Consider the following 14,679-nt stretch of genomic DNA (forward strand, 5'->3'; position numbering starts at 1 on the left):
ATCCAAAAGACAGGCAATAATAAATGCTAGTGAGGATGTGGAGAAACCGGAACCCTCAAACATTGTTAGTGGGAATGTAAATTAGTACAACCACTATGGAGAGCAGTGTGAAAAAAACGACTAAAACACTAAAAATAGAACTACCATATGATCCAAGCAATCCCACTGCTAGGTATATACTCAAAAGAAGGGAAATCAGTATAGGGAAGAGATATGTGTGCTCCCATGTTTACTGAAGCACTATTCACAACAGCCAAGATTTGGGAGCAACCAGGTGACTGTCAGCAGACAAACGGGTAAAGAAAATGTGGTACAAATATACAATGGAGTAGCATTCTGCCATAAAAAGGAATGAGATCCTGTCATTTGCAACAACATAAATGGAAATGGAGGTCATTACGTTACATGAAATAAGCCAGGCACAGAGAGATAAACTTTGCATGTTCTCACCTACTTGTGGGAGCTAAAAATTAAAACAATTGAACTCATGGACATAGAGAGTAGAAAGATGGTTACCAGAGGCTGAGAAGGGAACTGGGGATGGTTAATGGGCACAAAAAAAAAACAAAACAGAATAAGACTTAGTATTTGATAGTGCAACAGGGTGACTACAGTCTAAAATCATTTAATTGCACATTTTAAAATAACTAAAAGAGTATAATTGGATTATTTGTAACACAAAGGATAAATGCTCGAGAAGGTAGATAACCCATTTACCCTGATGTGACTATTATGGATTGCATGCCTGTATGAAAATATCTCAGGTAACACATAAATATATACATCTATTATGTACCTACAAAAAAATTTAACCATGCCTGGTTAATTTTTGTATTTTTAGTAGAGACAGGGTTTTACCATGTTGGTCAGGCTGGTCTCGAACTCCTGACCTCGTGATCCACCTGCCTCAGCCTCCGAAAGTGCTGGGATTACAGGTGTGAGCCACCACTCCCAGCCACAGAAAAACTTTTTTAATTAAAATATTAAAAGAATAACTTCTGCTTATACAGAGCCTTCTACAGCAGGTACTATTTCAGGTGCTTTACCTATATTAACTTATTTAATCCCTACAACAACCCTATGAGGTAAGCACTTTTAATAACCCCATTTTAAAGAAAAGGACACCGAGAGACAACACAGTAGATAATCTATTAAAAGCCACTAAGGGGAAGAGCTAGTTTTCCAACCCAAACCCTAAGTCACAAGAGTCTACACTGTTTGACCCGCTAACTTTTGAATTTCATCTACTCCATTCTGTCCACAGATATAAATTAGTTGTAGGAACTCCACAGAAATGCAGATTTAACTTTTGACTTTGCTTAGTCCAATATGCAAATAAAGTGAAAATGATCAAAGACACAAAACAAAAAAAGTTCAAGGAACAAAAAATTACACATGGTCAATAAACATAGGAAAAATTTTTCACAATGCTAACTAGAGATATTCAAATTAAAACAAGACAAAAGCAGGCATTAAATTTGGTAAAAACCCACATAAAACACCCAAATTATCTTTGACATGCCAAATTCAAGCTTTTATCTCATGAGATGAAAAAACATTTGGGAGTATCAGCAGGCAGTGAATGCTGCTTGCCAAACAAAAATTCACTTTTGGCAATGTCTGTCATTATGAAATACTTTGATGTTTTATTGAATTTTGCCTTTATTTTATAAAATTAAGTGGAAAACAGAAAAATGAATGTGTTGATAAAATTGACTTTAGACTCAATCTAAATTAATAAAACATATACCAAGTTAATAAAATAGGAAGAAAACTAAACTAAATCAAAGACAGGAAGTACTGAAAATACAATATAGAAATCTATCTTTAAAATTTTTTTTCAAGATTTTATTAATTTTTTTAGTTCTGTAAAAGCAGCACTCCTTGTAAGTTTACTGTTTGCCTTTTAATTATTCAGGTTTGAACACATGATCAGAAAAGGATTAAAATCAAAATAAAGAGATTTGATGCAAAATTTTTCCTCTATGTGACTGTGAGACATTAAATGATCACCCTAATGTGGGCAAAGGTTCAAAGAACCCTCCTAGACTATACTGTTGGAAGTATAAATTGATATTATCATTTTTAGCAAGCAATCAAGAGCTTTATAAACATTCATACCCTCTGGTCCAGTTAATTCCATTTTCAGGAATTTATCTTAAGGAAATAATCAGAGATGCACACAAATATTTCTATATATGGATATGCATCATAATATTTGAAATACTGATAAAAAGGAATATAATAAAAATAGAATAGATAAATTACGATACACTTATATGACAAATGTTGTGCATTTATTTTATTTTTAAGAGTACCTACTGAAATATTAGAGGAAAAAAATGATGCTCACTAGGATTGGCTTCAAAGCCAAAACTCTAGGGAGAAATAAAAGGAGGGAGTGTAGAAAAATTAGATTGGTTCTGAGAAATGCTGAAGCTGGTTGATAGACTCATAGGAGTTCACGACACTATTCTGTATAATTCTGTGTATGTCTAAAATTTTCTGCAATAAAGTTCTTAAAAATGGGGAACTTCAACGTAAAAAAAAAAAAGACGCAAAAATGATTTTGCAGCACAAATACAAGTTCATAAATGGAAAAAAAAAGTGACATACACACATGGAAATAATAGGCCAAAATGTTTAACAGTCATTTCTCTGGGTTATAGAATTCGACTTATAACTTTTATCTTTTTTTGGTAACTCCTAATTTCTTCTAAATAAACATATATTAGTTTTATAATTAGAAAAACAAATTATGAAAGCTACTTTGAAAGAAATCAAATTCAAATGAAAATGAAAACAACACTAAGGCCAAAGAAACATATGGAACTTCACTTAATCGGTTTCCTTTTCTTTTCTTTTCTTTTTTTTTTTTTTTTTTTTGAGACAGAGTCTTGCTCTTTTGCCCAGGCTGGAGTCAAGTGGTGCAATCTCGGCTCACTGCAACCTCTGCCTCCCGGGTTCAAGCAATTATCCTGCTCAGCCTCTGCAGTAGCTGGGATTAGGGGTGTCTGCCACCAAGCCCGGCTAATTTTTGTATTTTTTTTAGAACTGCATTTTGCCATGTTAGCCAGGCTGGTCTTGAACTCCTGACCTCAGGTGATCAATTCGCCTCAGTCTCTCAAAGTGCTAGGATTACAGGTGTGAGCAACCGTGCATGGCCTTGATTTTCTAAATGATTTGTCCACTTACTAAATGAAAATCCTCAAGGGCTTCTCTGCCTAGTCCAAAGTCCAAATTCCCCAGTATATAGTCTATTTCGCTGAAGCCACAGCACACTTTTCTGGTCTCCTTCCCAACACACTCCTCCAGGTGGCAGTATAGAATCTTTCCAAGAAGGCACCTTCTTGTTTAGCACTTAATATATCATGCCTTGAAGTCCAGTTAGGTACGCACACATCTGCCTCTCCGGTGGGGTTGTAAACTCTGCCAGACACACATCATAACCACATCTTCTTCCTTTGTATGCACAGTGCCTAGCACACTGCTTCATAAATAAGTGGTCTGATCTTAGATCTAGTAAATAAAACCACTGGACACAGCCATGAATTGAAACTTGCAGCACAAAGAGTTTCCAAAGTTACATAAACTTTGTAAGAAGTGAACTCTAAATTATCTACAGAAACTGAAGATTACCAATAATACCATTAAATATCATAAACCCCGTAACTACCAAATAATATCACTAAATAATATCAGAAACCTCTTTAAAAAGACTGCCTTCTAAAGTCCTACATTAAGGTGATAGCATGAGTAGTAGTGTTTCTTTCATTTGTTTGTTTTTTAGATATGGGGTCTCACGTTAGTTGCCCAGGCTGGTCTCAAATTCCTGGGCTCAAGCAATCCTTCCTCCTCAGCCTTCCGAGAGGCTGGGATTACAGGTATGTACCACCATGCCCAGTTTTGTTGTTTTACTTTTTTTCTTAATTTCCACTACCACAGTGGAAATATAATTTTTGTAAGTAAAACCTATTTTCAGCAGTTTTAGTTAGTATTGGTTTTGGAACTAAACCTAAGTTTCAGAATTGGTATTATTTTCCAGTGATGTGCCAACTTACCTAACAGATGTGGCTCTGTGGATGAGCATCTCTGTTTGCTTGGACAAGGCCGATGGAAGCAGCAGCTCTACCGGCTGCAGGCTTGACATCCGGGTTTCTAGCTCGGAACGGGAAGCAGAGTCCTGGAAACTATCAAACACAACCTCGCCTGTGGCAGGCTGCACTCCCTAAAAATAAATACAAATACAATATTACAGAAAAAATGCATTTTCCCAGTTACAGCTATTATATAGCATAAACGTGAAAAAAGTAAGGATGATACACTCAGGAGTATATATGTATTCTATATATATGTAGAGTCAGACATTTGCTTAACCAATAAGCCCTTCTTTTAGAGAGTTAGCATTCTTGTTGGTGTAAGACAGCTCTAAATGATATTTTTATCCTTGAGAAGCACTTTTTATCTAGCCACAAGCAGATAAAAGAGTCAGACTCACAGATATCTAAACCATGCTATAAATTAGATTTCCGAGAGCCACTCTGAGTACAAGCCCTGAAGCCAATATACCTGGCAGGGTGACAATGGCAAGTTATCAAATACTGTCGGGCCTCAGTTTCTTCCTCTGTAAACGGAACCAAACGAGCCTGCTTCGCTCATAAAGTTATTATAAGGATCAAATCGAAACAGGAATTATTTATGACTCTAAAGCACTGTACAAATAGTAGTTATCACTCAAAGCTACAAGTGATATGATCCTAGTAACCAGATCACCAGAACAGTAGTAAATTACTACTTCATATACCAAAGTAACACATAAAAAGTACACTTTACCGAACTCTGAATAGCCAGTCTATCCAGTGGAATGGCCATGCCAACTTGAAGCTACTGCCTAACATCCCAAGCCAATAATAGCAAAGATAAACTGGAAAAGATCATGGTTTGGAGAAGTGATGGGAAGTTACCTAACCAAGGAACAGAGTAGTCCAGATTCAAACCCAAGAAATCTGACTACTCCCCTGTCCACACTGTTAACCACTACAGATGCTTATGAAAAGCATGGGGACTAGTTACAGACTGCATTAGCTAAAGAGAGGAAAAATCACCAATCCCTATGTTCATGTACTGTTGATGGAAAGCCACTTCTGACAACAGCAAGGGATTATCTAGCAAAGTTGAAGTATCCGTATCCTACAACTCAGTAATTCCTCCCCCAGGGATATACTCTTGAGAAACTCAGGCATTTGTATACAAGACATACAAAAATATTTACGGCAGCATTCTCTGTACAACCGTAAACTAGAAAGAACCAACATGTCCATCAACAGAGGAATGAAAAAACTGCAGAACGTAAAATGAAAAAGGACAAGGCGATGAGAGAACTACAGCGACCCATGCAAATAAATCTCACAATCAAAATGATAAACAAAAGGAGCAAAACCCAAAAGAATACATACACTATCTTTACACTTGTATGTAAAGTTCAAGGTGGTACGGCAGAAACTAAAACCTCCATCTTAAAAGTCTGGATTACAAGTCACCTCTGGAGGGAAGGGATACCTGGGGATCTTACAGGTTATAGGCAGTGTTATGGTGCCTCTAACTGTAATTAAGTAACTTTCTTAATTCTAGCCTAAAGGTTTTCTCTAGAGCCTAGACAGATGGACTATTCAGTACATAAGTATACACACATCAATTTATATACCAATCCACAAACCAAGCATTTACAAAAACCAGGTACAGATGTTAAAGTAACAAATTTTTCAGTCAGCCAAATTCCTGTTTTCTTTATTTAATCAGAAAAATGGTCTACACTATAATATATGCAACATCTATCACCCTGTGTGATATGTGACACTCTGAGAAACTTAAAAACAGTGTGTATAAAACTGCACTGCCCAGACTGAAGGCAGAGAGCCTGACGGCAGTGGTACTACAACAGCAAAGCCCTTACTTTCAGACTAACTACCAATACTCAAAAGGTGACTCCCAGGTAGTGACCGGGGAATGGGTGACACCCATCGTGGCAGGGAAAATAGTGTTGAGGGTAAAGGAAGGCAAGATCAATTTCAGCCACACTGAGTTTGAGGAGCCATGGTAAATTCTAAGTGTCTTTGTTCAATAAAAACGTGAATGCAGGTGCCTGGAGCTCAGGAGAGGTGCAGCCTGGACCCAGAGCTCAGAATGTCGTCAGGCCAAAAGTGGTTGCTGAAGTATAGGACAGCCTCCAAGAATATGCTTGAAGGGCAATCAGCTGTTTTCATTTTTTCGAGTCCCAGTTCGCACACATGGTTAAATCTGGCGGTAGGCCAGATGGTATTTCCAAATCCGCTAAGTAGGAATTATATACCATCAACTCTGTTCTTTAGACTGAGTTTTAGGTAAATATAAAATAGCACATTACATATATTAAAGCTTAAAAGTAAACAACTTTACTATTTGTAGATAGATCCAACTGCTTGTGGCTAGATAAAAAGTGCTTCTCAAGGATAAAAATATCATTTAGAGCTGTCTTACACCAATAAGAATGCTAACTCTCTAAAAGAAGGGCTTATTGGTTAAGCAAATGTCAAGTTAACACGGAGTTACACAGTCAGAATAAGGTATTAAAAAGCACACTGGAGACATTCAGGTTGTAAGAACTTTTGTTGATACTGCAACTGACTGTAAACATTAGAAAAAAGCAAAGAGAATTAGTTTTACTTGGACAGAGTTCTATTTGTGCTTAACTTGCAACAGAAAAGGGGTGTCTGAGTGTTCCAAAAGGCCTTAAAAAGTCTAAGACTTTTAGCAGAGTCCAGGTAGTCCATAAATGGGAAAATTTATTCATAAACTGCTAGAAGATCAACAAAACAATGACTTGGCTGGGCACAGTGGCTCATGCCTATAATCCCAATACTTTGAGAGGCCAAGACGGGTGGATCACCTGAGGTCAGGAGTTCAACACCAGCCTGGCCAACATGGTGAAACCCCATCTCCAATAAAAATACAAAAATTAGCTGGTGTGGTGGTGGGCACCTATAGTCCCAGCTACTCAGGAGGCTGAGGCAGGAGAATCACTTGAACCTGGGAGGTAGAGGTTGCAGTGAGTTGAGATAGCATCACTGCACTCCAGCCTGGGTGACAAGAGTGAAACTTCATCTCAAATAAATAAATAAATAAAACTATGATTCACAAATTACATTTATCTAGAAAACTGATTGTAAATATTTCTAATACTTAGTGTCGTACTTAATATCTGCCAATTATCACTTCTCTTTAACTATCGCTTCCTCCAAATCTAGATATAATACCAGTCATTCATGTTTAATTTCAAACCCCTATAGGAAATTTATAAAACACTTTCCCACCCATGTTTGTGGTGGCTTCATGTTTTATTCTGCTATCTGTACATTGTTCACATGCATGTCTGTCAATGTGTCTATCTTAAAGTCCCAGGGCACATGGACCAAAACCATCTGATCTCTCCATAGCACAGAGTATTGATATGGTTTGGCTGCGTCCCCACCCAAATCTAATGTGAATTGTAATCCCCAGTGCTAAGGGAGAGACCTGGTGGGAGGTGATTAGATCATGGGACCAGATTTCTCCCTTGCTGTTCTCATGATAGTTCGTTCTCACAAGATCTGGTTGTTTAAAAGTGTGTAGCACATCCCCCTTCACTCTCTCTCCTGCTATCTTATGAAGACGTCCCTACTTTCCCTTTGCCTTCCACCATGATTTTAAGTTTCCTGAGGCCTCCCTAGCCATGCTTCCTGTACAGCCTATGGAACCATGAGACAATTAACCCTCTTTTCTTTATAAATTACCCAGTCTCAGGTGGTTCTTTATAGCAATGTGAGAATGGACTAATACGAGTACCAAGTAGCTATGAAAAAATTGTAACTAGTGATTTAACATATAATATTGTGAGAAAAATGTTTTTCTAGTACAGTCACCTGAAGGCACACTTCATCAGATGTCCTCATTATAAACCATACATGATGGCTCATATTTAGAGATACCATGAACATCTAACATTTGTTCCTCACCTGCAAAGTACTTACCACAATGCCAATAAAAACGTTCCCCTTGTTTTTGTCCCTAACATTTTCGTTATTTTCAGAGATGCACAGAAGATAGCTGGTAGAAGTATCCGTCATTACCTCGTCAACATTTACAGCATCATCCAGCTTGATTAGGGGATTCACATTTAATAATAATTAAAGAAAAATAATTATTTTTATATGCTAAATTCTAAATGCTAATATGCTAAATTTTCAATAATATTAACTATTTCCTCCTTTAAAATAGTGGTTCACAGCCAGGCACAGGGGCTCACACCTATATATAATTCCAGTACTTTAGAAGGCCAAGGCGGTACGATCACTTAAGGCCAGGAGTTTGAGACCAACCTGGGCAACATAACAAGATCCTGTCTCTACAAAATAAAAAAATAAAAATAAATAAATAATAAAGTGATGATTAATTTCACACAGTACTTTCACTCTTTGCAAAAATCTTCTGCCCAGCATTCATTCTTTTGATTTATTTGGATTACAGTTGCATGCCTTATCTTTCCTAAAATATAAAGATCATGAAGACAGATAACCAGTATATTCTCACTTCCAAAGGGCTTAGGAGAATACATCAGACCCTATGGAGGCCCAAATATCAACCCACTTCTTCACTTGGATGATGCTGAGACTTGAATACTTAACAATCCCATAATGCTTAATTCCACAATTCAAAGTGTAAATACACTAAAATAGTGTACATTATTTTCCTCTTTTAATGTGCCTAAAGCTCCCAGAAATAGCAAAAAAATTTTTTAAAGACATGATAAAGAAAACAGAAACATACACGTATAAAATGAGTCCACTAACTAAATCTCAGGGATGAAAACTGATCTGGGCAAAGTCTGGGCACGTCTTTGGACATCAGGACACAGGAGTCATAAAAGCAGCAAAGGAAAAGCAGGGAGGGGGACTGTACTAAGAATGGGCTTCAAATAAGAGACTCAAGCTTAGGCAAAAGAAAAAACAAAAATACCATGTTCTTATAGCCTGATCAGCTCTGAACAACACAGAGCTGTAAAAACTCTTTTGAGTCCATTCTGCGTGATAGCTATTCCTTATTGATGGTATTCATGGAACAAAACAGTCCTTAGAATTTAGGTAGAAGCTAAGCAGTTCGTTAAATAAGTAGATCTGAAATCAACCATAACAGAAATAATATGTTCACACAGTATGATTTAAGGCCTTCTTATACCTCCATTCTTTTATTATCAGAGAACTCATTGCACCCCATAGTAAATTTTTTAAATGCACCCTGATCTAAATTTAAATATTTTGGCTTTTGAAACTGACAGATTTCTATGACTTTGCTTTTGAAATTATTTGGCTTCAAATAACACAATGAATTTATGAATGACCATAAATTTAGGGGCAATCGTTATGCACACTAAAAATTCTTCTAAATGAGAAAAGTTCACCTACAATCCGTTTTCAAAAGTATTAAAATTTTTGTGAAGTTAACAATTGATGAAGATGGCCTACCAATATATTTTACAAGCATTTAACTCTGTCTTCATTCTGACCTCAGCAGTTTTCTTCTCACGTTCTGAATTTTTTTTTTGAGAGAGTCTCACTCTTGTCACCCCAGCTGGAATGCAGTGGCATGATCATAGCCCACTTCAGCCTTGACTTCCTAGGCTGACATGATTGTCCCACCTCAGCCCCCCAAGTAGCTGGGACTACAGGCAAGTCCCAACATTCCCAGCGAATTTTTTATATTTTTGGTAGAGATCGGGTTTTGCCATATTGCCCTGGCTGGTCTCAAACTCCTAGGCTCAGGCAATCTTCCCATCTCAGCCTCCCAAAGGGCTGGGATTACAGACATGGGCCACCACGCCTGGCTTCAAGTTATTTCTTAGGTCTCACTTTGGAAAGACCCTGAAGAGCTTGTAGGCCCTAAGCACCTAACTACTACCCACAAATAAGCTAAGAAAGATATAATTTCAAATCAGTTACTAACCTGACATCATCTTTTACTAGTGTTCCTTTTTTCTTGCTCTTCAAGTATGATGAACTTTCCTTTTACTATGACATTTGAAAAGATGCTTGTTTCTAGCCACTAACAATCCTTCCCTCTTGAGGAGCACACCCAATCAAGGGTTTACCATAATGCATCTCAGCTCATTTAAAAAGTTCCCAAAGAGCAACCAAGGGGGAAAAACAAAAAAACAAAAACTGCCATTTTCAGACAAAGCCCTTGTACCATATAAGAGGAAAATTCCTGTTCAAAAAGGATATCTTCTCCAATGAGTGTAGATTTTGTATAAAGGGCAGTCAATTTCCGAGAAAAGAGTGAACTTCTGTTGTCTCCAATGGCCTTTAATGCTGCAGTTTCAGTTTGCTTCACAACGCCCACCTTCAACAAAAAGAAGAAATACTGATATAAAATGATAAAAAAAAAAAAAAAAATCACTTGTAAAAACTCATTTCAAAATGTTTAAAGGTCATTTCTGAAACGTTTAAAATAATCAGTCCACAATGTTCAGACGCAGGGCTTAAAGGAATTGAGGGGAGTGGCTAAATCGCTAAGAAACACTATCATAGAGTTTTAAAATTTACCCTAAATATCTAACAATATGTTAAAAACTCATAAATATATAATGCTAATAATTATTAAACACCCTTCAGTTCTCTCAAATGCAAAATTCTCAACCAATTGCCTTTCTACCACCTTACAAAACACATTTGCACTCTGTGGAAGAGAATCCCAATTTCCTTTTCCCACAAGTTAAAGCTGAAGCTGACCTTATATCCTTTTGCCACCAGGCGGCGCACATGAACAAACAGTCTGTGAGTAGGTATACTTGCTGTCATAAAGTTGTGATCTAAATGGCAATAAATATTGAGCTCCCGGGCTGCAATCTAAAAAATGCAAAAAAGAAAATATCGATACATTTATATTTTAAGATTCTATATGTGTGTTTGTTCACTTTGTTAAAAATTCATCAAGGTATAGATTTAGGATTTGTACACGTATCTAAATGTGTAGTACATCAATAAAGTTTAAAAAACATTCCCCGTATAGAAGTCTATGGTTTAATGTATTTTGGGCAGTTCCAGTGTCCTAACTTCTGTATTAACAGCTGTATCTATAAAAGACTCAGAAAAATATGACAGGTCTTCTATGTCCTTAGAGCTTTCTCTACACAAAGACTATCCAATACAGAGAGCATGAAACTGTAAAAGAGTAAGAATTTGCTACATGGCATGTGCAAATGACTGACACTTAGAAGACACTACAGAGTATGCAGAAATGACTAACCCATCTGGACAGAGAAATTGTTGAAAAAGTAAAAAGAGAAGGCCCAGACTGGCTAATTAATGATGAATGTCTGATAGAAACATAGAACCATGCGGCCCATCTGATTCCCTGATTTCTTCTAGAAAGCACCATGGCTTAGATATTGCCCACTGGAGTCATGGAACTGGAATTCCAACATTCTCACTCCCTGACCTCACCCCCTCTCTGAACTGTATTAGTCCCTCATAAGAAGGGCAGGAAGACATGAGCCTACGACAAACCAACAGCCAATATCATACTGAATGGGCAAAAACTGGAAGCATTCCCTTTGAAATCTGGCACTAGACAAGGATGCCCTCTCTCACCACTCCTATTCAATATAGTACTGGAAGTTCTAGCCAGAGCAATCAGGCAAGAAAAAGAAATAAAGGGTATCCAAATTGGAAAGGAGGAAATCAAATTGTCTCTATTTGCAGACGAAATGATTGTATATCTGGAAGACCCCATCATCTCAGCCCAAAATTTCCTGAAACTGATAAACAACTTCAGCAAAGTCTCAGGATACAAAATCAACGTGCAAAAATCACAAGCATTCCTATACACCAGTAATAGACTTCAAGAGAGCCAAATCAAGAACGAACTGCCATTCACAATTGCTACAAAGAGAATAAAGTACCTAGGAATACAACTAACAAGGAACGTAAAGGACCTCTTCAAGGAGAACTACAAGCCATTGCTCAATGAAATAAGAGAGGATACAAACAGATGGAGAAACATTCCATGTTCATGGTTAGGAAGAATCAACATCGTGAAAATGGCCATACTGCCCAAAGTAATTTACAGATTCAACGCTATTCCCATCAAGCTACCAATGACCTTCTTCACAGAACTGGAAAAAAACACCTTAAACTTCATATGGAACCAAAAGAGAGCCCGCATAGCCAAGTCAATTCTAAGCAAAAAGAACAAAGCAGGAGGCATCACACTACCGGACTTCAAACTATACTACAAGGCTACAGTAATCAAAACAGCATGGTACTGGTACCAAAACAGAGATATAGACCAATGGAACAGAACAGAGGCCTCACAGGAAATACAACATACCCACAACCATCTGATCTTCGACAAACCTGACAAAAACAAGCAATGGGGAAAGGACTCCCTGTTTAATAAATGGTGTTGGGAAAACTGGCTAGCCATGTGCAGAAAGCAGAAACAGGACCCCTTCCTGACACCTTACACCAAAATTAACTCCAGATGGATTAAAGACTTAAACATCAGACCTAATACCATAAAAACCTTAGAAGAAAATCTAGGCAAAACCATTCAGGACATAGGTGTAGGCAAGGACTTCATGACCAAAACGCCAAAAGCAATGGCAACAAAAGCCAAAATAGACAAATGGGACCTAATCAAACTCCACAGCTTCTGCACGGCAAAAGAAACAGTCAGTAGAGTGAATCGGCAACCAACAGAATGGGAAAAAATTTTTGCAGTCTACCCATCTGACAAGGGGCTGATATCCAGAATTTACAAAGAACTAAAGCAGATCTACAAGAAAAAAACAAACAAGCCCATTCAAAAATGGGCAAAGGATATGAACAGATACTTTACAAAAGAAGACATACAGGAGGCCAACAAACATATGAAAAAATGCTCATCATCACTGGTCATCAGAGAAATGCAAATCAAAACCACATTGAGATACCATTTCACACCAGTTAGAATGGCGATCATTAAAAAATCGGGAAACAACAGATGCTGGAGAGGATGTGGAGAAATAGGAACACTTTTACACTGTTGGTGGGAATGTAAATTAATTCAACCATTGTGGAAGACAGTGTGGCGATTCCTCAAGGACCTAAAAATAGAAATCCCATTTGACCCAGCAATCCCATTACTGGGTATATATCCAAAGGATTATAAATCATTCTACTACAAGGACACGTGCACACGAATGTTCATTGCAGCACTGTTTACAATAGCAAAGACCTGGAACCAACCCAAATGCCCAACGATGATAGACTGGATAGGGAAAATGTGGTACATATACACCATGGAATATTATGCAGCCATCAAAAACGATGAGTTCACGTCCTTTATAGGGACATGGATGAACCTGGAAACCACCATTCTCAGCAAACTGACACAAGAGCAGAAAATCAAACACCGTATATTCTCGCTCATAGGCGGGTGTTGAACAATGAGAACACATGGACACAGGGAGGGGAGCACTACACACTGGGGTCTGTTGGGGGGAAATGGGGGAGGGGTGGGGGGTGGGGAGGTGGGAAGAGATAGCATGGGGAGAAATGACAGATACAGGTGAGGGGACGGAAGGCAGCAAAGCACACTGCCATGTGTGTACCTATGCAACAATCTTGCATGTTCATCACATGTACCCCAAAACCTAAAATGCAATAAAAAAAAAAAGAAAAAAAAAAAAAAAGAAAAAGAAAAAAAAAAAAAAAAAGACATGAGCCTTTATGGTATTGAGGCCTGAATTTACCATTTAACCTACACAGTTTCACTCATTCACCTAGAGGATGCCAAACTACATACTCATTTCTGCCCTCAGAAAACATGGTGACACTATTTCAGAGTCTAATTTAATGTCACAGAACACAACATAATGCATCTGACTTAAAGAACACTGCTTGCCTGCCACAAAGGATTTAGGAAACTTGAAGAAAAATGTTGGCCAAGTCTTTACTTCCCATCCACAGGGCACAGACATGCTACTTCATCACTCTCTGGTGTACAATCCAACCAGGTCTCAAACTGTGGAATCATCACACGCACTCATGACTTCCAACAAAGGTGTCATCAGCAGTACTTTCCCTAAGCTTGCCCATGAAATGCTCAAATTTCATTTTCAACCTTCTTGACTAGGGCCTATAACAAATATTTAAACACTAACTACAATCCCAATTTTTTTTTTTCGAGACAGAGCCTTGCTGTGTCACCCAGGCTGGAGTGCAGTGGCGGAATTTCGGCTTACTGCAACCTCCGGCTCCCCAGTTCAAGCGATTCTTCTGCCTCAGCCTCCTGAGGAGCTGGGACTGAAGGCATGCACCAGCATGCCTGGCTAGCATTTTTTATATTTTTAGTAGAGACAGGGTTTCACCATGTTGGCCAGGCTAGCCTCAAACTCCTGACCTCAAGTGATCCATCCCTGTCACCCTCCCAAAGTGCTGGGATTACAAGTGTGAGCCACCACACCTGGCACAATCCCAATTTAGACTAAGACACCAAGATGACTGATACACAAAGAGATCTGGAAAACTTCAAACAACTTCTGGTGGTAGCTGGCAAAATTCATGTGTTCTTCCACTGAGAACTAACTTTGTTCCTGGCTATGAAAATTCCTAAATTAAGGGTAAA

General features: G+C 38.0%; 1 protein-coding gene across 4 annotated transcripts in view; it reads right to left on the reverse strand.

Moving 5' to 3' along the window:
• Nucleotides 1–14,679, reverse strand: part of MSH3 (mutS homolog 3) — a 265,070-nt gene that overhangs the window by 204,802 nt on the left and 45,589 nt on the right. For all 4 annotated transcript variants that reach the window (XM_074384262.1, XM_074384265.1, XM_074384261.1 and 1 more), the window contains 4 exons: nucleotides 10,800–10,916; nucleotides 10,291–10,410; nucleotides 8,046–8,189; nucleotides 4,062–4,228 (listed from right to left, as the gene is read on the reverse strand). In XM_074384262.1, coding sequence (XP_074240363.1) covers nucleotides 4,062–4,228; nucleotides 8,046–8,189; nucleotides 10,291–10,410; nucleotides 10,800–10,916 — 548 coding nt within the window. The remainder of the gene's footprint in view (nucleotides 1–4,061; nucleotides 4,229–8,045; nucleotides 8,190–10,290; nucleotides 10,411–10,799; nucleotides 10,917–14,679) is intronic.

This window comes from Saimiri boliviensis, chromosome 1, assembly GCF_048565385.1.
Source record: "Saimiri boliviensis isolate mSaiBol1 chromosome 1, mSaiBol1.pri, whole genome shotgun sequence".
NCBI lineage: Eukaryota > Metazoa > Chordata > Mammalia > Primates > Cebidae > Saimiri > Saimiri boliviensis.